Here is a 27,530-nt window from a genome sequence, read left to right on the forward strand (position 1 = left end):
AGCTTTAAAAAAAAAAAATAATTGCTTTCTAAAAAGAAAAAGCACGAAGGCTGGGCTTGCAGAAATACCCACCACAGCACCAAGTGCAGAGGCAGCTGTGGACCTCCCATGCGGAGGCTGCCTCCCCACCTTCAAGGTACGTGCCAGACGCACCACGACTTGCCGTCTGCCGTCAGAGCACCCCGCGTTTGAGGTCTCTGGTCAGTCTATGTGCACGCTGGATTTATTTTTGAATATCCAGACCTTGGGTGAAGGTTGTATGCCTCATTTCTCAACCCTTACTGTGTCTGTCTGTCTTCTGCTACCCAGCGATGAAGACAACAAACCCCTGCCAAACAGCCAGACTTCCTTGGACGGCACGATAAAGCAGCAGGAGAGTGACGATAGCTTGGTGGACTATGGAGAGGGGGGTGAAGGGCAGTTTAACGAGGATGGCTCCTTTATTGGCCAGTACACGGTGAAGAAGGACAAAGAGGAGACCGAAGGCAACGAGAGCTCGGAAGCCACCTCCCCCGTCAATGCTATCTACTCCTTGGCATAGCGCAATGCACTGAAACCACAAACAGCCTGCGGTGTTTGTAGTGGATGGGGGTTTAACAACAGCCGCCACCGCCACTACCTCCAACAGAAACGTGTGAATGAAACCAACCAACAGCGACACACACACACAAAAAAAAAAAAAAAAAAAAAAGGAAAAAGGAAAAAAAGAAAAAAAAATATCCAAGCAAACAGGCAGACCAGGTGGTTGCCAATGCCATCTTATCCTTAGCAAACAAGCGAACGGCAAGGACTCCCAGGGCGCGGATGGGTTGTAGCTGTAGCTGGAAGCTGGCTGAGCCAGAGGGTCTGGAGGAGGAGTGGGATGCTCGAGCTGCACCCCAGCTTCAGGGCTGGCCCCGGCACCCAGAGCCAGCCCGGCAGGGGCCACGCCGTGGGCTCGGCCACCCAGGCTCCCCGAGGCCCTTTCTGCTCTTTTGGGAGGAAGCTAATGATTCTTCTTTTTAATCTTTACAGGAAGGTTCCAGATAAGGGGGGGTGGGCAGTTTGGGGAGGGAAGAGGGGTGAGCAGGGCCTGGGCAGAGCAGCGTGCAAGGAGGAAAGTGGTGGATCTTTGGGTAGCGACACCACAGCACTGTATTCCCGAGCTGTCCATCCTCATGGCAGCACCTTGCCCACGGCCTCTCCCAAAGCAGTCAGCACCGCAACCTCCTTCCCGACAGATCAAGCAGCACCTATGCAGGGAAGAGCAGGTCCCCATCACCTCCCTTGGCACCATAACTTGCACCGGTGCTGAGGCTCCGCCGTCCATCCCCCTTGCAAAACCCATGAGGAGGTCACCCACCACCCCCACGGGGCTCTGGAGCATCCTCAGAGGACAAGAGGTTGCAAAAGAGCTTGTGGGATTTGTGGAAGGACAGTCAGGTGCCGCTCACCCTCCGAGCCCAGGATAACAGCATCGCTTGCCTGGGTAATGGCAGGCAAACCATGTTGGTTTAGTCTCTGCTTTGTAAGAATGTGGGGGGAAACAGCCCCCAGACCATGACTGCTTTCTTTTAAAGGCAACTCCGTAAGTCTTATGTAGCAAAGAGGGAGTGGAAGCAGGACCGGTACTAATATAGGATGAGGGGACCAGAAATCACTTATTTTAAATAAAAATTAAAATAAATCAAAGCCACCCGGTCAGGATGAGAAGCACCCCAGGGGATCAGGTGGAGGATCCCTCGCTATCGCCCTGCACCGCAGCTCCCGATCAGCAGCTGGAAGGTTCAGGGATGTGTGTCCCTCAGGAGACAGGGAAGGCACACGGCAGGACCTGAGGTCCACACCTTCCCCAGGCACCGGGGATGAGCCAGATCGACAGCGTTTTCCACTAAACTCCCCTCCTCATTTCTGACAGTGGCCTTTCCCCCCTCCATCAATCACCCTCAGCCAGACCCTTCCACAAGCAGCACCTGCACCCTGGGACCCCCCTCCTCTGTCTTATTTACATATCAAGACAACCCACGATTTAAGTTAACCCGTTAACACACTGTAACAACAACGCATCTCGGATAGGAGTGCTCCTTCACATGCCTTACACAGCTGCAAACTTCCCGTGAAGTTTAACAAACTGATACTATCCCCCCACCGCTTACGCGCCCCTAACGCGATGGTCTTCGATCCGCCAGACCAGTAGGAGTAGGATGCCTGGGCAGCTCTCCCAGCTGAGACAGCATGGAGCATCGTAGAAGGTAGAGTTTGATAACAGACCGTACTTAGTGGCCAACGCCGTGTTTATTCTCCCACTTCCTGCACTTTTGAAACCAAAGGTACCTTCGCTGAGAGAGATGGGATTTCTTCAGACCGTTTCACAGACGGCAAACGACGTTAGGATGGATTTTTCTTTCATTTCTTTTTCTAAGGAGGATGGTTTTGTTCAGCATAATGGATTAAATGCAATAGGACTAATGCAATTATTCTTTTAGCTTTCAAGCTGGTTTGCTATGAAGACATATCGCTAACACGAATACTTCTACTAATACGGATTGTCGAGATGGACTTTGCCACATTCTTTAAGCTGCTAATGGCACAACTATCCTGCGCTTCGGGGCAGAGCCCGGACCCGGTCAGCACCTGCTGCTGGATCACACAGAGAAAACAGGAGAGAGCTGGATGCACACCAAACGGCGAAGGAGTGACACGCACCGCGTGAGCAGAGGAGGGTTTTGGCTGGTGTTAACATACAGAGCCCCCTCCTAAAGCGAGGGGAGCGCCTGCCACCCCAGGGCAGGCAGCACAGGGATGTCCCTTCTCCACTGCACAGGAACCCACCTGCCAGGGTCCTCCATCCACATCATCTTACACAGCAGGAGCCACACATCTTGCTCTGGTACCATCAGCTTAAATGCGTTCATACACCAAGCCTATTTCTACCGCTGCCGCTCGCCACTGACCCAGTTTAAGGAGAGCATCTCCCAGCCCGTTCCCAGGACACACAGCAGTTGCATTGGGTTTTTAAGCAAACACACCAGGCCAAATGTAACGCAGCCCTCGGTCACGGGGTAATCGCTTCCCAAGCCTATGGCTGTCCTTACAACGCTGAGTTTGCCCAACTCCTTGCCCAAGCGCTGGTGGAAAGGAGACCAAGAAACTACAGCCTCCACTGTGGAAAAGCCTCTGCTGCCAGAGCTGGGCACCTTCACTCACACCCAGCACACCAGACCCTCACTGCTTTGTGGACCAACCGCTAACAGGGACCACGAGACCCTCGGCTACCACGCAACCCCTCCAAACCTCAAGCAAGTGGGTCAGGCGTTACTGGAAGCAGGGCGGTCCCTGCCATGTATCTGTATCACGTGCCATTTGTATTAAAGCCTGTATTTCTGTCTTGTCATTAACCACCATTTCACTGAGCAAACATCTTAGCATCCGTTTGGAAACAGAGAAGTGTTTCACCCCATAGCTGTGCCCCACGGTGTGCCTTGGCTATCAGGGAGGGAAGCAGCTGGGCTCAGGCCAGCCAGTCCTCCTCTTGCCCCAGAAAAGTCTTGCAAAACATTGGAGTCCTACCGCCACGTTACTTGAAGTAACCAGAAAAGAAAGGAGACATCTGCCGAGAGCCTGGCAGACGAACGGCTCAGTGTAAGTTACGTGTAGCCTTGTATTAGCTGGGTGTCAATACTACTCAAAAAATTGTAAGGCGTAGTACAAATTTGCCTCAAATTTCTTTGAGGCTTCCCCTAGAGCTTTGGAGCCCAAAGAAAATTCTCACCACATTCAAAACTCACCCTGAGCTTAACAGTTTTTACTCCCGTTAATGAAGAGCCAGTAGCCGTTTGCATGTGCAGTTCCCGTGTCGCGGGGAGCGAAGCCCTCCCTTGCTCTGAGCACCAAAACCACCGCAGCCCCCCAGGAACAGCCAGGGCCAGGCTGCACCCACTCGGGCATCACTGCGCGAGCGCCCTTTGAGCACCAGGAGATGGATGGAGACCCTGCACGAGGACCGGTGGTGCCGAGGGGGTCTTGCCCACCTGCCTCTGCCTGTTCGGGTGCGTGCTGTGCCAGCGATTGTGTCTGCCTGTCCCCAGTGTCACCCCACAGGGGCAGCTTTGCTTCTTCATCCCCAGCTGTCCCTCTCCGGAGGGGATGGGCCAGTCACCTTGTCTCCTGCCACCTATAGCATAGCCCCCAGGATTAGCAGAGATGCTTGGGAGAACCGTCTGTCAGCCCCTCCTAAGGGGTCGGTCCCCATCGCAGGGGTGACCGTCCCCATCACAAGGGTGACCATCCCTCCCTGGCATCTGCACAGCCTCTCTGGAACAGGGCACACTTTCACCTTTTCTTTTCCAGAAGATATATCTTCACAAAGAATTTAAATTAGGGGCCAACAATAAATTAATAAATCAATAAATAAATAAGGAGAGAGAGAGACGAGCCAAACCCCAAATCACGTGCTGTCTGAAAGCAGGGAAAAAGCAGTTTGGGTCCAACTCTCAACTTGCAAATTTGAGCCTGTTTCCAAAACGGTCTGAGCCAAACCCTCGTCCATGGTCTGGAGACGGAGCCAGACTCTGCTGGCCGCACCTGAGCGCAGGACACAGCCTGCCCCTCTCCCACACGCAGCCCTTTGCTACTCGGAGCCCTGCGTGTGTGCAGCACCTGATACGAACCAAGTGCAAGCGTGGGATACGAGAGGACACGCTGTGTTTACACAGTCTTGAGGCTGCTGCTATTCTCCCCGAAGTGATGTTGCAGTAAGAGCCAGAAAAGCAGCAGGAAAAAAACTGAGTTTTGGTATAAGCCCTGAAATCCTGCTCATAGAAACCCCAACCGTCTGTCCCGTCTGGACACCAGGTCGCGACACCCCCTGCCAGCATTGCCTTCTCGCAGATGACAGACCCCAAGTCCGTGTGTAACAAGTCACTCCTGACCCGAGACATCGCCCTGGCACCGAGGGGCCGCAGCTCCCGCTGCCATCACACCGGAGGAGCAGGATGGGGGCGAGGGCAGAGCCGCGCAGCATCGTCCATCGCCGGAGCCGTGCCTTACCTGGCATGCAGCGCTCACTCCATCTGTACCACCAGCTGTCCTGGCAGGTCCCCACGCCTCTCCTCGGTGCACAGGTCCCAGCAGAGCTGCGAATTCAACCTGCAATGTAACGTCCATGTACCAGGCTTAATTGTGTACTAGCAGCCAATGATTTCAGTTAAGCAATAAACAAACCTTGTAAAAAAAAAAAAAACAAAAAAAACAAAAAACCACAACAACAGGAAAAAAAAACCAACCACGTTCTATTTCTTGCACTAAGACCAGTTTTATTAACAAGAATAACGATGCTTTTCTGGTCCTAAGAAAATAACCCACCGCATCAGTAGCTCACCCTTGCCCAGCAGTGCCCACCTCTCCATGTCCTTCCTGAGTGGGCATCGGGCTTTGGTTGTCAAACGCAGTCTAAACCCCGTGTCAAACCCACAAAACAGACTCCATCCTTCACAGTACGGAGTTTTAAATGTTCGTTCCTCCCGCTCACATCGGAAAGAAAGTATTGTACCATTTTGTTTTTCTTTAATTTGTAAATATATCGCAATCCATCCATCCTCTCTGTAAAACCTGCTGGTTGTTCTAAAGTATTCTATGTATTTATTTGCCTTTTTTTTAAAGCAAAAAACAACACCTTTGCGATAACCCACTTGTTCCAATGAGAAATGTATAGCTGAAGCTGTAAAATTAACAGTTTACAGCGAGAAGATTTATGGACTACAGAAAAAAATGTTTAATATAAGGACTTATAAACCGACTGCATGAGAGATGAAAGAAGGCCAAAATACTCAGATATCATTTTTTTGAATCACTGTAAAAAGAAAAGACTGGATTTTTTTGTATAGAGAACACTAAACATATAATAAAACATTGTTCAAAACTCACACTAAGCCTGCAATTAATTTCCGTTGGCTTTCCAAAGGTAAAAGCCGCGGCCACTGCACACCCCCCAAACCAGCACTGGGTGAGCGCTCGCCAAACGCAGCCCTTCACCTGCAAAACCGTGCGGGTCCCCAGCATCCCCCCGCTTCACAGCCCGCCCCAGGAGATGAAGCTGCTCCATAGGCTGCTCCCCCAAAACCCTCCGAGGGGGAAGCATTGCCCAGCCCGAACACCACTGCAGAGATGCAGCGCAGGGCTTCTGCTGGAGAAAATTTGACCGAGTCGTTCAAAAACCTCAGCATCTTCTTCGCTACCCTGCAAGACTGTTTTGTTAGTCCTTGGTTTATCTGGGCAAAGCAGCACAAGCTCTGGGCCAGAGCTGGCCGCAATAAGGCACCAGGGATGCTTTGTTTTCAGAAGCATCGCCCAACAGCCAGGTGCAGAGCTCAGCTCAGCGCAGGACTGCACGGTTGGACTCCATGATCTTAAAGGTCTGTTCCAACCTAAACAATCCCATGAAAGCAGCAGCCAGGGTGGTGGAAAGGGAGAAAACCCTCCAGCACAGCCCTCCACCCTCCAGCTCGTCTCATCTGTGGGCTCAGGGCAGAGAGGACAGTTCCCAAAGCCTGTGCAAGCTCAGTGCAGCAGCTCCTGCGTTTACAAGAGGTTGCAGAAAGGGTCTGGGGAGCAGCAGGTCTCCACTCTTGTTGCACCCCAGCAGGTTGCAGGGATGACCTGGCCCCGGCAGGGCAGCTCTCCCCACAAGTATTTTACAGCCCCTCTGCTCTGGGTGCTCTGACATCTCCCACCCACAGCCAGATCTGCTCAGCTGCATTAAACAGCATTAATACCTTGTTCATTAAAACCCGGTAGAGGCTGAAAGCTGGGAGCAGCTCAAAGTGCTGGGACAAGACCATCAGAGGGATGCCGGGTGAATGGGATGAGAGCAGCGACCCAGGCAGGGATGCACAGCACCGGCACATCTCGCTGCACATCACCCTTCCAGGTACGGAGCCCAGCCAGCACAACGGTGCCTGATGGGTGGGTGGGCTGGCAGCCCCCAGGCCAGGCAGCACCAGGCAGGGCACCCACCACAGGGAGGAGAGCCCAGTCTCCCAAGAGACAGACCACACTACTGGGATTTCAGCCGATGCCCTGTTTGACGTCTGTCTTCCAGGGGAGAGCTGTGAAAGTTGGAGTTTAACTTCCCTCCTAGCTGTCAACAGGGTTTTCAATAATTGCACACAGCTGCCAGCCCACCAGGAGCATTAGGGGAACCCCCCAGAGCAGCACTGTCTGCTCCCAGCAACCCGGCCAGGAGCGCATCGCTCCTCGCAAAGCCCTCACTGACCATCTCAGAGGCCAGTGAGGCCTCGGTGTGGGCAACGGTATCCTTTCCAGTGGGGAAACTGAGGCACAAAGGAGCAATGGCTGCCCCGTTACCTGGACATACTTGTGATGCTGGCTTGGCACGTTTGAGATTTGCAGCTCTGCACCCTTGCCATGCCGGCTGCAGCACGAACACCCTTTGGAAGCACGCGATGGCCGCTGGAGAAAAAAGCCCTCATGGCCCAGCAAACACACAGGAGCACCAGCCAGGGCTTAACCCTACTCCCCTCCCAATCCCGACCCAGCACATCCCAGCAGATGAGAGCGATGCCTGCCCCCGGGGCCAATCCTGCACTCCCCAGCCTTTCCTGCCCCCGAGGCTCTGAAGTGCTCTTACAGAGGCTCCCTGGTGCAAAGCCTTGACGAGAATGGGCTGAAGGAAAGGGGAAAAAAAGCAGAGCCTATTTGGCTAATGAAGATGTAATTGCTGCGGCCCTCGCTAATAGGATGAAAGTATTAGTGCTTCCTACTCCAGTGCCACAGCAGGGACTTCATCCACCCCCTCCACACTGCTTACTTGAACGGCAGTGAGAAAAATCCAAAAAGCACCTTTTGCCCAACGTAGGAGACCTCCCCAGTGCAGACCAGCAACGGGGACACCAGCCACCCCCAGCCCCTGCCCCAAGGAAGGACGGGTAAGGAGTCGCACTTGGCTGTTGATGCAGAAATTCAAGGTAGCTGGAACCCAAGGGCCCCTCCGATCCCTCAGTCACCATTTCCCACTGCCCAGATCCACGGGAACCACCGGGGCCCAAGGCAGCCTCACACAGGGCTGCGCAGGCGGCTGCTCCATCATTCCCATCGGTTTTTATCATCCAGGAGCAAGCACCAATGGACCCATCCTCATCCTCATGATCGATACAGGGGGAGACATGCAGGCATTAGTGCTCGTCCCTTTTTATGGCACGATAATGACACCCATATCTTCCCTGACCTCTGCCTGCCTGGACGGGTGGCAGGGCTGGATCAATGCCGACAGACTGCCTCCAATTACCCTCCTCCTCCTCGGAGAGGCAGCTCCAGCCTACTGCCCATTACCATAGCCAAGAGCCATCCGGTGCCGGCACTGGGAATATCCAAGGGAGCCCTTACAGAGCTGCTTCCTCCCCCAGCACTGTCGCCGCAGTCTCAGTACATGTCTGCCCCAGGACGAACACCCAAGAGGTCACCAATGCCCTTGTCACCTGAGGAGAGACCCCCGGAGAGCTGCTGAGAGCAGAGACACAGAGGAGAGGGGCAGAGGGCAGGTCCCCCTCCCTCCACTGGGGATGGGGCTGGGATCCTCTCTTGGGTTTCCCTTCGTTAATCCTTTTGCCAGCCGTCAGGATTCAGCCCTGTTCTTCCTTTCTGTCCACCAAAAGTGTCTGCTGTCCCAGGCGAGGGCTGTGGCCGGTTTCTCCCAACCTCACCCCAAAACGGCAGCAGGGAGCAGAAAACGGAGCAAACTGGGCAAGGGGAAGGGAGACGGGACCGGCAACGCGCTCCACTCCACCAGGCACTCTCCTGCCTGCACCCATTTGCTGGAGGAGCCTAGACCACTGGAGCTGTGCCAATCAATAGAGATACTGATGCCTTAATTACTCCTCTGTAATTGCAGGCCATTAACCTGTGGACAGCCCCAGCGCCCATTGATCTCCTTACATCATTAACAGGTCTGGGCTGGAGCTGGGAGGGATGGAGAGTGCAGGGTGGTCGCTGCCACGCTCCCGAATCCTCCGCTTCCCATCGCACAGCCTGGCAGCGACCTGCCCACCGGCAAACCCCCGCACCACGGGGGCCCTTCGCACCTCAGCTTGCTCAGCAGCATCTCTTTCCCCCAAACCTCAGTGCCTGCAGGATAGCATGGGGGAGGTCCTGGAGCATCCCCCGGCACACCTTACAGCGTCGCTCCACCCAGACAGACCTCCCTCAGCAGTCAGAAAACAGCAAAGATCTCACGGTTGCAAATATTCACCGGGCAGGGCTCTGCGCGCCGCCTCGCAAGGGGCACAGCTCCTCTTTGCAGAGCACTGACAATGCAGGCAAGCCCAGTCCTAAGCCCCTCGGACCACCGCAACAGCCAAAAGTGGCTCCAGCACCCCAAAACCCCAAGCCAACCCAGGCTGCCAGCCCCGTGTCCCCTGGCTGAGCGTCGTGCAGAGCCACTCGCTCGGTCACATGCGAGGAAACCCCATCCTCCCCGTGCGGCACAGTCGGGTACCACCTATGACAGCCACGCTCGGCTCAGTGGAGCATCCCAACATTCTGCTGTGAACCCATCTCCCTAGCACGCGGATAAGCCTGGTTACGTGGGTATACATTTAGATGGATTTATTTAGGCACGGAGGTGTGCATATATACAGACACATGCACACGCTGCACAGAGGTGGGTATCCCTGCCGAGACACCCCCAGCTGAGGCTAATCCCTTTCCTGCTTCCACCCCACAGACACAGGCTCAGACCCCCGCTGGGTCCCCCAGCTGCCCCCCCAGGCCTACACCTGCTCCAGCCCCAGGGACTGGGGGGGAGCCGGCGGCGATCGGTGCGGATGAGGGGTTTCTGCTGGGGACTGGTGGGAGCAGCAGCCAGGGAGGCTGAGGAAGGGCATGAATTATGCATGATGCTGCAAGTCGCTCTGCCTCCCTGACTGGTCCTTGGACTGTGGCAAGTGAGGTAAAGGCAGAGGGAAAAAAATACCCTCTCCAGGGACCAGCGTGGTGGTTGGCAGCGAGCGAGGGAGCGCGCACGCAAGGAGGGAGGAGAGGGAGGAGCACATCCTAATGCAGAGATGCTGCAGTGGCTTTGGGCACACACATCCACACTCGGGCAGGCACCAGCCGAGCACTGCCTCGCAGCCCAGCCGCCGGCAGCCGCGGAGCCCCAGCTCATGCACACGCATCCATCCCGCACAAGGTAAGCGCCTTCGTCCTCCGGCCAAGAGGGAAGAAGGAGGCTCCGGGTTTCAGGGCACCATTCCCCATCAGAGCCAACCTGCGGGCGTGCTCGCCTTTGCTCTGGCAGGAGAGAACCTGCCAGATCCCACTCACCTCCGGCAGGGATGGGGAGGCAGGGGCAGGGGGCTGGTTTGGGCATTTCTCGGCGGGTGATGGCTTTGCAGGCGATGCAGGCTCTGCCTGCGCTGGAGAGGAGCCGGGGGTGGAGTTGGAAGGAAGGGGGGGCGACGGCTGTGTCACTTGTGGCAGGGGCTGAGCGGCCGAGGTCGACACGGCTGTCAGCAGAAATGTCTCTTATGGAATACGTCTGGGAGTATTTTTATTATTATTTATTACTATTGTGCTTTTTCCTGGTGCGTTCTGGCTAGAGGCACTTTGAGAGCCTGCTCGTGGGGTCAGGCATCTCGAACGTGGCGCCTGGGAGAGGTGGGGGGGCTGGCAGAGCTTTTGCTGCACAAAACTACTTCAGCACCACCAGCACAGGCTGTCAGAGCCCAGAGCAGCCCAGGAGACCCCAGTTCCCACTGCAGGGAGGGAGGATGAGGAAGACTGTGGCGTCCCAAGTCCCTTCCCTAGGCACCCCCCGTGAGGGCAGATCCCAAGTGAGAGGTGGGAGACGGGGCTGCTCCAGGCTCACGGGGTATTTGCTGTGTCTGAGGCTGGCCGGGGTTTTGCAGCGTCTCAGGGCAGCGGGGAGCCAGAGGGGCTCAGTGCAAAGTCACGGCCGAGAGCTTGCCCACCCCAGGGTGGGCACGGGGAGGCACCGGCAGGCAGGGCACCGCTTTGCTCCTTCCCACTCGCAGCGGGACGGATGCTCGGATGGGGAAGCAGCCGGTGGCAGGGCGGGCTGGGCTGTGCTGCACAGGGCTCCAGTCCCAAAACTTCCCGAGCTCCCTCCTCCCTTTGCATCTCACCCATGCTGGCCCACTGACACCCCCAGGCTTGCACCACTCCCACGAGCCTCAGCATTATTTTTCTGGCCAGACTGGGCAGTATTCATGAGAGATTGTCATCTCTCCAAGGAAACACTAGTTGCTTTGAGGATGGGAGGCAGCAGCCTCTACATCCAAGAGCTGGGAGCAGCCAGAGCCCTCCCCAGCACAACCCCGGCCCAGGGCTTTAGCCAAACCCTGAGAACATCTCTTGCTTCTCCCTGGCCATCTCCAGGCACGTCCACAACAAGCTCTGGGGATACAAAGCTGAAGCACAGGCTCTTGCATGAGATTTAAGAGCAGCTTTGCATCCACAGATGAACCTCTCAAGGCCATGTATTGGGTACTGAGCACACCCGTCAGCAACACCACCAACCCCAAAAGCTGCTTACTTCGCTACTACAAGAAAGTCCCAAACTTTCTAGAAATAACTGTACTTTCCAGGGGTAGATTAGAATTACCCAAGACTAAAGAAAAGAAAGAATGAGAGGGTCATGCCAAGACCGGCTGCACACCCTCCCTGGAGCGCAAGCAGATTGAGACAAAGGGATGCGAACGCTCTTCTCCATCACCTGATCAATTACTATCAAACAGAGCAACCACGACTTCTGTCACTCAAAATACCTGCAGAGAATTTAATGACCTGCGTTACTATCTTGCCTGCAGCCTTACCACAAGCAAATCACAAAAGGCAGAGAACCCAACCATGTCATTAGGGAGCTATTTCACACACACGCCCCAGACGCACCTAAATGCGGTGCATGGAAGGTCTGGCCCATAGAGCTGGGAGCCCACGTGGAGACTGAGCTCACGTACATTAAACAGCCCGGCTGTTCAGCCACTCTGCATGCTTTATGTGTGTCCAAAATCCAAATTATCCAGGAAAAGTCATGGGCCCCAATGAGAGGCGGATATCTCCCCGTGTTCCTCAGTGCCTCCTCCCTCCGGCACCCCCTGCAAGCCCCACGGTCTCCTGTAGCACTTTGTCTACTTGCAGTGGCCACAACCCCAACCCTTGAGATTTTGCCTTGAAGGTGCTGGGCACGCAGCAAACCCAGGCAGTCATGGAACACCTCACATCCCGAGGGAGCCTCCTGACAGCTTCCCAGCCGAGTAGTTCAGGGCTGTGGGAACCAGAGAGCCCCAGGCTCAGCACCCACAGGGCTGGCTCCCAGCACCAGGCTCACCCATGCTGGCCAGCCCGGAGCACTGCCCCTCTGCTCAGGGATGAGTTTTGCTCCGTTTCATGGAGACTGGTTTAACGCAGCACTGCCTGTAGTTATCCTGCACAGCTGGATGCACATCCCTCTCCTTCCTAAATCAGTGTCACACACTAGAGCCCTGCATTCCAGGGATGAGGAACCGCAGATGCCCAGGAAGATTTTGAGATGGGCTCATGGCAATCCTGGAAGCCAGGGCTCTGCATCGCTGCACACATCCCCAGCACACCAGGTCGGCTGTCATACAAACACATGCACCACGCAGGAAACCCCAGCACTGACCAGGGGATTCCAGAGGTGCTGTTAAAGTGCAGATACACAGAAAGAGGCTAGAGAGGCTTACTCAGTCCTTTAAGAGTCAAAAAGCATAGATGAAAGGGAAGAAACTTTATTAAAATCTGCTGTGATAGGCTGCATCAGGCTCCTTCTAGACACTTTCTGTCTTCTCCTCACACTAGATGTCTTTGGATGCTTGTGGAGCTGTAGGGAAGGAAAAGGTCTCAGCGAACAAGGAAGCAAAGCCCACTCTCAAACGATACAAAAGCTCCTTCCTTGAACCCAAAATGTTTTCTTCTCCCTGGCAAACACTCTCGGTCCCACTGCCACAACGCAGCTGTAGCATCCAGGATTTTACCAGAGGGATGTTCAGCACAAGTGAGATGTCCCAAGACCTCAGGGAGCACAAGAGGTATCCAACCCTACAGCTGCTTGTGAAATACTGAACCCAGCCCCCCTCAGCAGCCTAGGTCCTAAATTAATACATGTATTATTTATTGTACAGCCTGTAGAGCTGTCAGTCCTGCACCGGAGAGTCATAAAACAGGGAGCCTCCATGGAGGAAGGAAGGGGGATAGATGTTTTGTGCTGGTTCTTGCTTGTTTGTATAGAGAAGAGAGCAGCTTGGCGCTATTTGGAGACTGAATACCAAAACCGCTTTAGCAAAGCCAGGTGAGAAGGTTGGACACAGGGATGATTCCTTCCAAGAAGCAAAATATGACACCATTGCAGAGGAAACCCTAACCTTCTCCTAGGAGGGAGAGGATTTTAGCACCATTTCACTGAAGCTCCCTCCGCCTGGGGATAGGGCACCCCCCAGCATGGCCAGCACAAGCACCAGCAGTGCTGAGGGGCTCTGTGAGGCTGGGGCAAATGCCTGGTGCCATGCACGACCCCCCCACCCCCATCCCCCACCCCCAGGAAGGCTCTTGCTGCTGGCATGACTTTACCCAGCGACACAAACAGGGCAGCCAGCACCAGTGCCGGTGTGACAGGCTGGTGGGTGTTAGGGCTTCCCCATATAACACATCACCTTCCCGCGTTAGCCAGAAGGTTTCCCAAGCTCTGCACTTGTTTTTCCTTGCTAAAGCCTCTCCCCAGGACCAGCTCCTGCCAAGCTATTTACCAGGCAGCAGAAGGGAGGGGATGGAGCCAGGCTCCGTCGCAGGTAGGGAGCTATTTATACCGGTGCCACATCAAAGAGTTTCTGCTGCTGACGACACGGTAGCACTTATCGCAGAAAGTGGGTGGGTTTGCGAGGCTGGAAGCTCTGTGGATGTCCCAGGGTTTAGGTAGAGCTCCCCACAGCTCAGCTGTGCGTGCTCAACGCGTGGTGCCGCGCTGCAAGAGGAAAGGAAAACCTGCAGTGTGAAGCTTTATTTCGGAGTTTTATTTTGGGGAGGGGATAGCAGCACTCGCAGTCAGACTTCAGCTCCCGTCCCCTCTGCCAGCATTCAGCCCACCTCAGCATCCCCTCCCGGGCAACCTCAGATTAATAACTTGCATTTCCTAAGCAAAGTGGTTGCAAGGTTGTGCTCAGCTGTGCTTGGACTGGTTTGCAATGCAGCGATTTTGCAGGGGAGTGCCTGTAAGAAGGGCACCATATTTGTAACTTTAGCAACTGTAATCAGGGTGTTAACCAGGATTTCAGGCAGACATCTCTCAAACACCCCATGTGCTAAACTGGAGTCACTTGTGGCCTTGTTTTCAAAGACTTTAAGCATCCTTCCAGCTGCTATCAACTCAGGATATTGATTGAAATACAAGTCTTCAGGGAGAGCTTAGGAGCTGCATGCTGGCAGTCTCGGTCAAACACCAGGCTCATACCCAGCCTGCAAGGCAGTGGGCAACTTGCAGCGAAACCCCCTCCCCAGTAAAGCCTCCATGGGAAGGTCTCCTGGCTGTTTCTGTTTGTCTCCTTTGCTCTCTGACACACTGTGCTGGTCCCCATGGCATTTCCCTGGGGCTGAGCTGCTGCTGCAGCCACCCTGGCAACGCTACCCGTGGACCTCAAGGTCTTGCCTGGAGGTGACATGAGTCTGGTCCAGCTCCTCCGGGTCAGTCCCACCAAACGCTTCACCTCCAAAACCCTGAGGATTTACCAAGAGCTTATTGCAGCAGAGCAGAGGATCACGCAGCTCAGGCTGCAGTCCCACCACCCCAAGGCACTAAGGTGCAGCCAGAGATGGGATCTGGCCAGTTCAGGGAAGGAAAACAAAAAAACAACAAAAACCAACAAAAAAAGCACTAACTGCAAAGCTCAGACTGCACAACAGAACAGAACAGCGATAAAGGTCCACTTAATGTCACCCCTTTCATCACGGCTAGGTTTCAGCTCTGCAGTCACTCCCCTCCCAGAGCCACCAGTCCCGAGCGCTGCGGACACCCCCAGCCCGTGCCTCTGGGCTGAACCCCAGTCCCGGCTTTGTCTCCTGCACAAAGAGGGGCTGAGCTGGGCACAAGCACAGGGGGTTTGCCTGTCTGAGGAGGGGTGGAACCAGAAGAAAACTCCCACTGAGACCCTCTTACAATGAGGTGCCCTGACCCGTGATGTACATGAATGCGCCAACCAATTATTAGGAAAAAGCACTTAAAAGACACAGTGAAAACAGAGTGCTTGAAAACCATGCCTTAATGCAGCTGTCCTGCTGGGATTGTATCACAGCACCCTGCCTGCTCCTTGACCAGGACAAGGAGGACTAGACAGGCCTATTTTGTCCCCCAGGTGAAGCTAAACCGCTCCCTGCCCTAAGCAGGAGTTGCTCTCAGGTGTCCGGATGTCCAGTAACACCCCATATAATCCACTGGGAGAAGCGCAGCCTGAGAGCCGTGGCTCTCCTTCCAGCGCTTGGCTCGAGCACGGGTCCATCCAACATCAAGTGATGCAAAAGATACGAGCATGGCAGCCTCCGTCCCCTCCTGGCAGCACAGGGCTCTCCCCAGTCATGCCAGCGATGCTTTTACTGCAGCAGAGTTCCCCATGTCCCACGGGCAGGGCTTTCCCTCCCCTCACAGAGACTTTTCTCCCATCTTTTCCAGGATGCTGGATAATCTCAGCTGCCCTCCCTCCCTAGACACACACCCCCACCACCACTCTGAGCTGCTCCCCTCCACTCGCCTTGGGAGGAAAGAGCAGGAGCCACTGATCAGATATTGATCCTTACCAAGCCAGCTCTAGTACAATCAAATTAATCAGTGATTGATAGGACACAGCCAAGGGGCTGGTGCAGGGCGAGAGCACCCATCCTGGCACATCCCCATCCCAGTTGGTCTCACAGCTCTGGGAAAAGGACGCCCAGAGCCTTTCCTCCCCAGGCTGCCTGCACACCCAGGCACCGGGGGTATTAAACGCTCCCAGCAGCACTGGAATCACCACTGACCACTCACCAGAGCTGTGCTACCCCCCCTCCCCACACACAGACAAGCCCACGCGTGGGTACCCCACGGGTAGGGATGTACACGTGGCAGCCACCTGGCTCCCCCCTGCAGGCTGCACCGCCACGGGTGGTTTAGGCACCGCTGGACACACACGGGACTCTGCCCTTCCACCCATTTCACACACCAAATCCTACCGCCTGCTGCATTCTGAAAAAATTAATTAGGGCCCATGCACACACCACAGGCTCCAGCCCTACCAAGTCTGCTCTGCACAGGGAACGGGAATGGCATCGCTCTGGATGCTCATGTCAAAGGGAGAAGCACATTAGTTTCCATGGATATGGCAATTCAGAATTGCTCCAGATGTAACTTGATTTGCAGAGCACCGCGAGGAAGCCTGCAACATTCCTGCCTAGTCCCACAAGGCAGGACCACAGCACTGAGCCCACTCAACAGAAAGCAGCAGGACCGGAGCCAGACCCAAACAAAACCAAACCAAACCCCAAATAAAATCCCACCCCTAAGTTCTGGGGGTACCCCAGCAAACACAACGAACTTTGCTTCCAGCAGCAAGCAAAGCACGTTTGCACGGTGCGCTGCCCCTAGGTTGGCATTTTGCTGCTTGACTTCTTTTCTAGAAGCCCAGTGTATTGTACAGCTCCTGGGGCGGGCAGGGTGCTGGGGGCTCTTGCCAGGGAGGCGACAGGGACACAAAGGCTGTGCTGGGAGCTAAGACCACAGCTGGGGCAGAGCACCCCAAAGTGGGAGCTGCCAACAGTCTCACAATGCAGCAGCACAAACCAGCCAGGGCTGCAGACTGCACAAAGAACAAGAGCAAGCTCACAGTGCCAGCACGCAGCCACCCCAGCCCCGAGGGAGCTCAGGCCACCCTCCCCAGCCACGCTAATGGGGAAACCCCCGCACCCACACCCTCCTGGTCAGGTCCCACCACCCTACAGCTCCCCACCATCCTCCTCTGGGTGCTTGAATGCTCCCAAACTAAACATTTGCTTCTCTTCTTTCCCCCCTTACCTCTCTCTCCATCACACTCTCCTGTCTCTGCGCTGAGCCGGGAGGGCAAAGCCCCCCCGTGTCTGCAATTACACTAACAAGGGCTGGCTGCAAGTGCTCACACCTGGGGCACAGGGCCAGGGCGGAGGCACCGGCTCGGGGGGCTCTGGCACAGCCCCCTGCTCCTTGCTCGGTGGTGGCTCTGCTCCCATCCCAGGGCTCAGACCCGCTGCCACGGGCCATCTCCCTTGTCCCTGAGCTGGGCTGTTGAAGACCACAGCCACGACACCATGCCTCCCCTGCCCACTGCCTGCATGGCCCAGGTGTAAAAGCAGCAGCAGCAGCAAGGGCAGGTACGCCAGGCAGGCAGACGAGCCAACGGAAAACACCTGCCTTAATCCACCCCACCTGTCCCCGTCTGCGTGTGTCCCCTTCACCCGGCCACAGCAAAGCCCTCCTGCAGCGTGCAGAGCGTGTCCCCACTTTGTGCCAATGCCTCAGCCCATCGGGCAATAACAAATGCATCCAGACAGCAGAGCCCCAGCTCCAGCCCTGGCTGCGGGTGGCATCGCCATGGCCCAGCAGGGAGCTGCCGGCAGGGAAGGAGGCCGGGCTGTGAGCACCATCTGCTCCCACAGCCTTGGGCTGGAGGCTCTGAGCCTCCTGCACCAGCCTCAGCTCCTCCTGTGCGAGCACAGCCAGGGACAGAGCCCTCCTCCAAGTCCCCACTCCATCCCCTACCGCTGTCCCACTGCCTGGCTCCTCAGAGCAATGCTGGGGTGCAGACAGGGAGCACTGAGCCCGGGGCAAGGGAATGTGCCCATTGCACAGTCCCTGCAGCGGTGACAGCGATGGGCGAGGGTGACAGGGTGGGACAGGGACAACAGGGTGTAGCTGGTGGCCAGGAGCCTCCCCAGGGAGTGCAGCTCATGCTGCTCCTCTCCCTCGGCTCGCACAGCAGAGGCGATTACCTGCCAGAGGCAGAGCCTGTGGGACTTCTGTAAAATGCCAAGAGCGATCCAAACCCCCCTGGGCAGCAGAAAGGGTGCACAGGACCCCCCCAGCTATTGCTAGAAGTGTTTCTGGGACACATCTCTGCTGCAGCTGGTGACAGGTACCAAACTGAGCAAGCGGTGCCCGCAGCACTCCTCCATCGGGTCCCGAGCCTCACCGGGGAGCAGGGTTCCCCCAGGAGCTGCAGACAGGGTTTGGTGTCTGTTACGGGCTGACTGATGAGCCTAGGGAGGGCTGAACTCTGCTGTGAGGCTCTGAACCCCTCTGAGGGTGCCTCTGGTCCTCATTCGGACCTTGGAGACTTCACTGCTTAGGACGGTTTTTGGGTGGCCCAGGATTTCTGCAGCAGCAGCTGCTGCAGGTCTTGGAGGCACCAACAGATCTGAACCCAAAAAAGCTCAAGAAAGGCCAAACCCAGAGCCTGCATCTAACTCGTCCTCTCCGCAGCACAGGCAGTTTTACAAGAGAACAGTTACATCACAATAAAACCACTTGCAACTCCTTGAAACATGCTGTTCTGGTGGGCAAAATGTACCTAACCTTGGTTTCACAAGCCAAAATCCAGCAAACATCAAAAGCATGTCCCTTCTAGCCTTAGCGACGGTCCTTAACAAAAGGGACACTCACAGCACAGGACAAATTCCTGCATCGCCCACCCTCGGGAGCAATCCTTCCCTGGGGAATGCTGCAGCGGCAGGAGCTGCCCCACTTACACACAAATGCTCATCTCATCACCTAACCATGAGACACCGAGTTACATTCATTTATTCTGGTGATATACAGCACTTCGCCTGTGCTGGCCATGTCACCTCTTCTTAAAGCCCATCTCCTACCAAAAGCCATTTCTGGCCCCGCCGTGCCCAGAGTCCTGCTGGAGTCACCTCCTCCAAAGGATGCTGCTGCTGCTCCACAGTCAGAACTGGGGCTGCGGGCACTGGACCGGGCAGCATCTCCTCTCCCAGAGGCTCAGGAGGACTCGGAATCTCTCTGTAGCTCTTTGCCTCTACAATAACGGATCGTTATCCCAGGTCCCAGGGTCTCCAGAGGAAAGGGCTAATGCACATGTTTTCGAGTGTGCCCATGCCTCCTTGCTACTGGAAGTATTAATGACAGCATCCATTAGCAGGGATGACAGATCCCCTTTCAGTACAACAGAAGGCTCTCGAGTGACTGTCAAAACACCCTATGAAAGGGGGAAAGACCAGATCCCCGTGGGCCCTCTTCTAACTAAGGATGGAGAACAGGGCTAAACATCAGCTGCAAAGCGCATGCCCGTGTTTTGGAGAAGTTGAGAGTCAGATGTGGGATCCACCGCTCAGGGTCATGGCTTTCAGATGCCCCCAAGTCCCAGTGCAGCCCCAGGTGTGACCTCGCAGCGTCAGACCCTCAGGCACAATTTGATCGCAGCACTCAGGCGATGAGACAGTCAGGAACCCGCAAAACAGCATCTGAGAGGATTATTTCATCCAGCCTCTAATTGCAAACAGCGTCAGCACTCATCGAAATTACCCTCTCACGTGTTCGTTTGAAGCGGGCTGTACCTGGAGTTGTCCCTCATTATCACATTCCTGATTTTTTACAAAGGAGTTAAAGCTGGATTCAAAAGGGCAAAGCAGCAGCATCTCCCCGTCCTCCCCCCCCGCAAGAGCCTCCCCACACCCCACCTCAGCCTGCCAAGCCGCAGCGCCTTTCTCGCCAAGCCTTTCTCGCCTCCAGAAAGGGCCCCGAGTATTTCAGGAGCAAACACACATCTGTGTGCGTGGGAAGGATTCTGGAGACATGGAGGGACGGACACAAGGGATTGAGAAGAGACGATGTGAACATGAGGGGTTAGAGTGGATGGGGAGGTTGAGGTGCAAAGAGGGAAGCCGCGGAGCCGCAGCCAGCAGCGGAACTGGGGATCAAAGCTGTAGTTTAGATCATAAATCATGAATTGAAAACTAATTAAATAATTTAAATCAGCTTAATATTTACAAGATACCAGCTTTGCTCGGCCGCAGGGGAGGTAGCTGAAGGGGGACCCTGGTAGCAGCATTCCCACAGAAGGGCATCGCAGCTCACCCTCCCGTGCAGATCCCAGCTCAGCCCTCGGGACCACTGCTTGGTTAGGCGAAAGCACCCAGGGGAGGCAGGAGGCAATTTGCTCTAGCTCAAATGCAGCATCTCCATTTCACACAGCAGAAAGTGTAAAGTGCTGATACACCCAGAAAGGTGCCCGAGGGGCAGGAGCAGCCTGGAGGAGCCTCCAGCCTCCCAGGAGGGAGGATGGCCAATGCCGCACTCCCCGACCTCCTCATTGCCTGCTATTGTTAAAAATGGCAAAATCTAGCTTTCCCACACTCTTTCCTACTTGTTTCAAAACTGAGAGTAAGAACGAACAGAAGAAAGCAAAGCTGCAGCCGGGCAGTGCCTTCGTGGGCAGTTCCCGGGGCGCAGGCAGGGGACTCAGCCTCCAAAACCGGGGCTGGCCGTGACAGAGCAAGACTTGCTGCCGCTGGGTGTAGGGACAGCTTCGATGCTCACCGCCTTCCACAAACCCTGGGCACTGGAAGGTGCTGGTGAAGGAACCCAACAGCAGAGAATTGGAGAAGTCAACTTATTAATTAGTGCAGCGCTGGCATTGCCTGCAAGCCCACATCCCAGCGCTGCCTGCAAAACAGATCGAGCTAAAAGCTGGTCCTTGTCCCGAAGTGCTTACGACGTGAGCACAAGACACATGAGAGAGAAGCAAGCAGAGGGTGAAGGCAGGGGAACAATGAGGCAGTGTTCGCTGAAAGGCCGTGGGTTCAGGACACCATTTGGGGCATGATTCTCGTTGACATCAAGTGATTTCATGTGACTGACTCACTTCAGGGTTGCTGGAACAAACTGCGTGGAGCAGCTTTCATGTCAGTGCGTCTGACGCCTCTCTCCGCTCCCTCCCTGGATCGTCCATCTGTAGCAGGGGTCCCTCCTCCCCTGGCCACGCCATGCAATTAAGCACCAGCCTTATTTAGGGGACTATATATATAAAAATATTTAAGCAGTGTGTGAGTGAGCGAAGGGCAGGCAGCTCCGCTCTCAGCACTGGACCGGGAGGCTGGGATCCAGCCCTCCAACCCAAGCAAGATAAAAATTGAGGAGGATTTGGGATGGGGTCTCTTCTAAGCGTGGTAGCAAAATCTTCTCTTTTGGGTGAGGACACAAAGAGGCCAGGTGGCTTTTCCACCCAGCCAGGGTCCCCGGAGGCAGGACACGGAGCAAACACGGGGCTATCGCTGTTTGCTCAGGTGCATTTCCAGGGCTGCTATTAATGAGCGGAGCACTGGATTTTTTAAAGATGCAACGTACAGGGGCTGCATCCCATGGGACAGAAAGCTAATCCCTGCTCGAAGGAGCTTAGGAGCAGTACTGCCTGCTCGGGCAGACAGATGGACAGGGAGAGGAGTGGAAGCAGCACCAGCTGGAGCAGAGGGATAAGCAGCACTCGCAGCCCACGAGCAGCCCGGCTCTTGGCAGCGCCTCCAGCAGCAACTCACCGGGGGGTGTTTGGGAGGGCACCGGGGAACAGGAGGCCCTGCAGGGCTGTGGGGCTCCTTGATGCATTATTTCAAAAGTGTATTTTAACAAAGAGGGAGAAAAAAAACCAAACCAGCCCAACATCCCTGCTGGAGTTACACAGAAAGAGCTGCGTGTGCTGAAGCTGGTCCCACGGTGGGTTTAGCTGGGAGAGCGCAGGGACCACAGTCTGCACAAACAGCTCGGTGTTTTGTTGGGGATTTTTGCTTTTTGAAAGATCTTGGAAGACGGGAGTCTGCAGAGGGGACTAGAAATCACTGCTCCACCTAATAATGTGTCTCATGGCATCAGGAAATGCCTTGGCACTCCGTCATTTATTAACTATTCAAATGCATTAAACTTAGAAAAAAAGCAAGAACGCCCCAGCCCTGTGCAGCCACTTTGTGCACTCACTTTCCCCTCCGCCTGCAAGGGTGAAGGCACTTGCACGAAGCTCTGCAAGCTGGGGTGCAGCGCACAGTAACCAGCTGGGTCCCCCCAGCCTCTCCAGAACAAGAGACTCGGGGCTGGCACAGTCCCCAAAAGCAGTCACTCCCCGCCTGAAAAGCTTCAATTAAAGATGCCTTTTTCACAGAATAACAAGAACAAATCATTTCCTCCTGCTCCTCCCCTACCAATATCCTGTGTGCTTCTGACTTTGCATTTTTTACTAAAAAACGCTAGGAAGGAAGCATTCCTTTTGGAGGAGGGAGGAAGAATAGCAGATAGGCTGGGAGGAGGACCGATTTCCCAACCAGATCTGTCATGTCAGAAAGAAAAAAAGCTCCTTCAGACCCCTGCGTTCCTCTCCAGGCAGCTGGATGTTTGCTCCCGAGTGACCGTCACCCTGGGCCCGAGGCCAGCGGGGCTGTGCAGCCGGGTGCTGGACCCTCGGACAGAGGCACAGCAACGCTGCCGGGGGGCTGTGCAGCCGGGTGCTGGACCCTCGGACAGAGGCACAGCACCGCTGCAGCTGACGCCCCTCTCTGTCTCTCGCAGGGCTGCTGTCCCCGCTCACCCATAGAGGCTCAGCCGCGGAGGCTGTAACCCAGCCGGAGGTGCAGGATGGGACACGCCACTGGATTTGTCCGCACATCCCTAGCTGTCGTCACCTTTCTGGGTAAGAGCAGCCCCTTGCCTCTCTGGGCTGCAGGTTTCCATGAGAGGTGAGATGGGCTGGCAGACATCAAGCGGGACATCACCCGGGGGATGCAACACGCGTGCTGTGCTGCCTGCCCGGCACACGCCTCTCCGTGCTCCGCGGCTGCACCGACGCCAAAGCCTGACCCTCCCCAGCGGTTCATGCAGCCAGGAGACGTGTCTGTGCCACACTCAGCTTCCCTTTGTACCGCTCAAGAAAGAGGACAGGAATGCTTGACACATGTCTCCCCCTTTCTAAACTGCTGTTTAGGTGAAATGCAGGAGATGCAGAACCTCAGGCAAAGCCTGTGCTCGTCCTGGCCTCGGCACAAGGACAAATTTCCTTCTGCTGGCAGGACTCGCTCATGGCGAAGCCACTTCACCTCCTGTTTTTTCTAGGGATGCCTCTTCGGCCATACCCTGACTGCAAAGATTCCCCCATCCATTGGGGACCATTTCTGGATCTCAGGGAATCTCAGGCTGCACTCCGAAGGTCCCTTTTCAGCAGGGAGACATTTCATTTCAGACAACTGAGAATTAGATAATGTCTTCAAGCTAATTCATCATCCCAGGCAGAGACTGCTCGCCTGTCCTTATAAATATCTAATTACCTTTTAATGTTCTCTGGATCCCCGAGGAGGCAGAGGGAGGGGTGGCTGCCCTAGATTGGGAGGCAATTAGCCTGTTTGGAAATTGGTCTGACCCAAATCTGGTAGAGGCAGCAAGATGGAGTTGGGCTCTCCCATTAACCACCTGAGTTCATGCAACTTGCTCCCCATCCAAGCTGGGTCCACAAAAAATGATTCCCTGTAAAGTCTCTGAGGGTTATTTTCTTTTGACCCTTGGCTGATGATGCAATGGATCTCAGGAGCCAGCTGGGACACAGAGAAATGCTCCTGGGGAACACCAGCAAGGGACCAGGGACAAAAAGACTCCAGCTAGAGATCAGGTTCAAGGAAACACTCCAGAGCAGGTGAAGATCCAAAGCCTCCAGGTCTGGGCTGTCAGCTCCAGCCCTGGGAAGCTGGGTCGGCAATGTCACCCCTCCCTCGGCCGTATCGCCGAAAGGATGACTTCCCAGCAGTATTTAAGGGTTTAAAGCTTATGAAGTGCACAGAGATGACTCTCTAACGAATAAGGCTGTCGTGAAAGTCTAAAAATCTCTCTGGCCTTTCTTCATTCAGTAAAAGGCACAGAAAATCTTGAAATCTAAGGCCAGCCAAAGCACTGTCCCTTTGTTCCTCAGAAAGCTTCTCGTTAAAAATAACCCCCTGTTCCTCAGAGAGCTGCTTTTTAAAAATAACCACTTTGATTTTGTGCATGTGTGTGTGTGTGTGTGTGTGTGTGCACGCGCAGATTTCCTATAAAACCAATTAATTGCCCAGCTCCCGCATGTGCCAAGGCTCCAGGCTGTGGTCAGTGCTCCGGAGCTGCCTGTGCTCAATAAAAGGATTGCTGCTGACGTCCTCATAAACTGGAATACATCTTGGAAAACGTTCAACTGAGACATTTATCATTTCCAGGTCTCCAAAGCTAGCACAAAGGGAAAGCATTCAGCCTCCTGGACACCCGGGCTTTCCAGGTCTGACTTTCAACATATTCCAAATACTAATAAGAACATAAAACCTGCCAGAAATGGGCCAGGGCACTGCACAAGGGAGGCACTGGCAGTCCCCTCCCTGCTCACTGCAGTGGCAAAGGAGATAAGGTTTGAGTTTTGTCTCTTCCAGCAATACCTGGTATAAAGTTTGGGATTCTTTTATATGCAGAGATTACTATGCCCTTGATGATGTATTTCAGGGTATAGTATTTTCTCTCCCAAACAGTAGCACAAGCCACTCTTGGAGCACTACGTGAAAGCTTCAAGTGTTTTTGCAGCTGTTTTCCCAAATTTTAATTTTCAGGTGTTCCACTTTCATCTATTCCTATTTATTTTGGTGTTAATATTTATTCTTCCTAATAATGAATGTTGTTCTCAAGAGGCGTATCTACCATAATTTCTGCTCTCCTGGCTGGATTTTAACACAGAAAGTAGGGCTGCATAAGGCATGCCCAATTCTGAGCATGTCACTGTGCTTCTTGCAAATTCAGCTTCCAGGCTTGAAGACCTTTATTTTGTGGTTGTCTTCTCCCCACCATCCAAGTGACAGAGCCCGAGGAACGTACCTCTTCTGGTAACACCCAAAATGAGAGTTCTGGCGTGAGAGAAGTAGCCCAGATGATCAGGCTCGGAGGTACCGAGATTTACCATTCTGCTTAGCTCTCAGTTCCTAGTTCCAACCATATCCTGGTCTTGTAATTGTTTAACTACTTTAATCTAACCGTTGTTTTGCCTAATGAGTAAGATCCAGGCGTTTCACCCCCGACACCAACCAGCCACCTTGGACCTCTAAACAAAAACTTATCTGAGCTTCTGGCATTGATTACATTTGAGAAAATCACTGCCTGGCAGTTGTAGCCCGTAACTCCAGCAGAGAAAAAGGGACAGCAGCAGACAGCAACGGGGTGCAGCCTCTGGGTGGAATCAGAAGGGATGATTAGCGTAATTTGGCTTGATTGGGAAAGAGCATATCGTGAGAGAAGGAATGCCTGTAAGTGTTAATAATATATATTTTATTTGTTAAATAAATAGAAATTATTTACCATATGCTACCTATTAATCTCAGAATGTAAAGCTGTTAAACCTTAATCCATTCACCACCATCTATCGGAACACAATGAATACACTATTTTCTTATTAATTCACGATAATTTTACCTGCTGGTCAGCACAGTTATTTCCAGCTGCGATTTGCTCAGCACAGCCGTTGCTGACCCAACTGAGGGAAAATTTCCAGCTTACACAAGCTTTTCCTTTGTGAATCTAACTAAAGGAAAAAGGCACCTGCGCTGATTGGGAGGGAATACAACCCGCAAAACGCTGCTTCTCTCTCATTCCAAAGTATTAGACACGGGCTACGGTGCCTCTGCCCTGTGTGACACCAGGGACCATCAGGCTCCTGCCCGCATGCGGCTCCCTCGCAGCAGCACATCCCGGCTGAGGGAGCTGATGGTCGGGGTAATTGGCTGGTGCTCGGACACAGGGAGCAGCCGACAGCTGCTCCGAAGCCACAGAGCCAATTAGTGGAGCCCCTCTCCCATCTCAGCCTCATCTCTGCATGCAAGAGCAGCCGGAACATGAGACGAACCCCAGGAGCTACAGGTAAAGGGCTGCTTCCCCCCAGCCCAGGAGAGCTGAGCTGGCCATTCCCTGCTGGAAGTTACTCTTGCATAAAACATCACACTTACTGGAGTCGCTTAATTTAACTAGTGACCATGCTGTGTACTGTAGGGAAGGAAACAGATTGCTGGTTGGCATGGCAGTTTTAAGACAGTTATTAATTCAATTACAAAGCATGGAAGGATCCTGGGGCTAGCTAAGCATCTCGAGGCTTATCGCTGCAGAGGCAGAGGGGACTGTGCTGGGAGCAGGCTGCCTTGAGGAAGCTCCATCCCTGCTACGGGACAGGCACTTCTCAGGGAGCCAGGGAGAGGACAGGCTTGTTGGTGACCGTTAGCCCACTAGCCGCTTCTGCAGCGAGGAGATTTCCAGGCAGCTTTTGCTTTGTTCTTACTTGCACTGCCATTTCCATCGAGCCTGTGTGGAAGGGGGTCTGCCAGTGTTTCTCTGAGACATGGAGTCACGGCGGACAGCTGGCATTTTCCAGCGAAACGGCATCACCACGCCAAAGGGTGGCCCAGACACGGTAGGAGAAGGCAGGCAGGTTCTTCTCTTCCTCATGTGCCGATGGCTGAGCCATACCCGTGACGGCAAGATCAGAACCAAACCCGTGTCTACACACGACAAAGGAAGCTTCAAGTTCATCCCATGAGTTGAACAGCAGAACCGATACCTGCACAGCGCTGGTGGGCAACCAGCAAGCAGCAGGTTTGAGTTGCCAATGTTGCAGATGTTGCAGATGCAGGGATGGAGGGGATCTGCCAGGTGGCTGCAGGGAGGCAGCAGCAGAGCTCCGAAGACCCAGGTTCTGCTGTCTCCTCCCTCGTCCTGGAGATGACTTGGGAGGAACCGACCAGCTGAAGTTTGTACAGGCAGAGGAACCAGCACGTTCTAACTGCCAGGGACAAGGAGGGCAACCAGTGGTTCCCAGCTCCAGTCTGTGCACGGTTTTCCAAGAGGCGTGTGGCAGTACTCCTTCATCAGCATGTCTTGAAGCATGTCTGGTCCCTCTGGCACAGCAGGGATGGTGTGAGATGCTCGGTGGGAAATGCAAGCTATATACCCGCAGCCACGGCTGGGGCTGCGCTGCGGTAACAGATGGGTTGTGATTTTCAAGTTGTTCCTTCTTTTAGTCCAGATGCAGTTGTGATGCTGCCAGGGACACCCTACAAAACTAAAAATGAGAATTTTTAGAAAAAACTAAATTGAGCTGAGCAGGTTTTTTCCCCTCTCTTGCAGTTTGGTGCCAAGCCCAGAGTAGCACGAGGAACTACGGGCCGGTGTTTGAGGAGCAGCCTGTGCACACCCTCTTCCCTGAAGGCTCAGCAGAAGAAAAAGTCACGCTGGCTTGCCGAGCAAGAGCCAGTCCCCCTGCGACCTACAGGTGAGCTCCCCTGCTCTCTCTGTACCGGGGCTGGAATGCAACCGCCAAGAATTTTGCCTTCTGTTCTCCACATTGATATAAAGAAAATCACTAATGTAGGAATCGGCCTCCTCATCCACACATGATGCGCCGTCCCTCCCAGGTCACAGATATAAATCTGACTCAAATCCCAACACAGCACAGCTGGAAAAAACA

At 54.4% G+C, this 27,530-nt stretch overlaps 3 protein-coding genes across 26 annotated transcripts in view; 2 read left to right on the forward strand and 1 right to left on the reverse strand.

Annotated features, from left to right (window-relative positions):
* Positions 1-5,903, forward strand: part of NFASC (neurofascin) — a 97,141-nt gene extending 91,238 nt beyond the window's left edge. For 22 of the 24 annotated variants that reach the window (XM_037410316.1, XM_037410323.1, XM_037410328.1 and 19 more), the window contains one exon: positions 310-5,903. In XM_037410316.1, the coding sequence (XP_037266213.1) occupies positions 310-541 (232 nt within the window). In that variant the 3' untranslated portion in view covers positions 542-5,903. The remainder of the gene's footprint in view (positions 1-309) is intronic. The other 2 variants (XM_037410318.1, XM_037410327.1) reach the window with 1 other exon arrangement.
* Positions 5,904-10,003: 4,100 nt separating this feature from the next.
* CNTN2 (contactin 2) overlaps positions 10,004-27,530 on the forward strand; it is a 34,022-nt gene continuing 16,495 nt past the window's right edge. The window contains exons 1-3 of the mRNA XM_037410342.1: positions 10,004-10,183; positions 22,592-22,712; positions 27,191-27,335. Coding sequence (XP_037266239.1) covers positions 22,658-22,712; positions 27,191-27,335 — 200 coding nt within the window. The 5' untranslated portion in view covers positions 10,004-10,183; positions 22,592-22,657. The remainder of the gene's footprint in view (positions 10,184-22,591; positions 22,713-27,190; positions 27,336-27,530) is intronic.
* RBBP5 (RB binding protein 5, histone lysine methyltransferase complex subunit) overlaps positions 25,325-27,530 on the reverse strand; it is a 42,798-nt gene continuing 40,592 nt past the window's right edge. Inside the window, exon 14 of the mRNA XM_037410363.1 lies at positions 25,325-27,125. Coding sequence (XP_037266260.1) covers positions 27,118-27,125 — 8 coding nt within the window. The 3' untranslated portion in view covers positions 25,325-27,117. The remainder of the gene's footprint in view (positions 27,126-27,530) is intronic.

The sequence above is a fragment of the Falco rusticolus genome, chromosome 17, assembly GCF_015220075.1.
Source record: "Falco rusticolus isolate bFalRus1 chromosome 17, bFalRus1.pri, whole genome shotgun sequence".
Classification (NCBI taxonomy): Eukaryota; Metazoa; Chordata; class Aves; order Falconiformes; family Falconidae; genus Falco; species Falco rusticolus.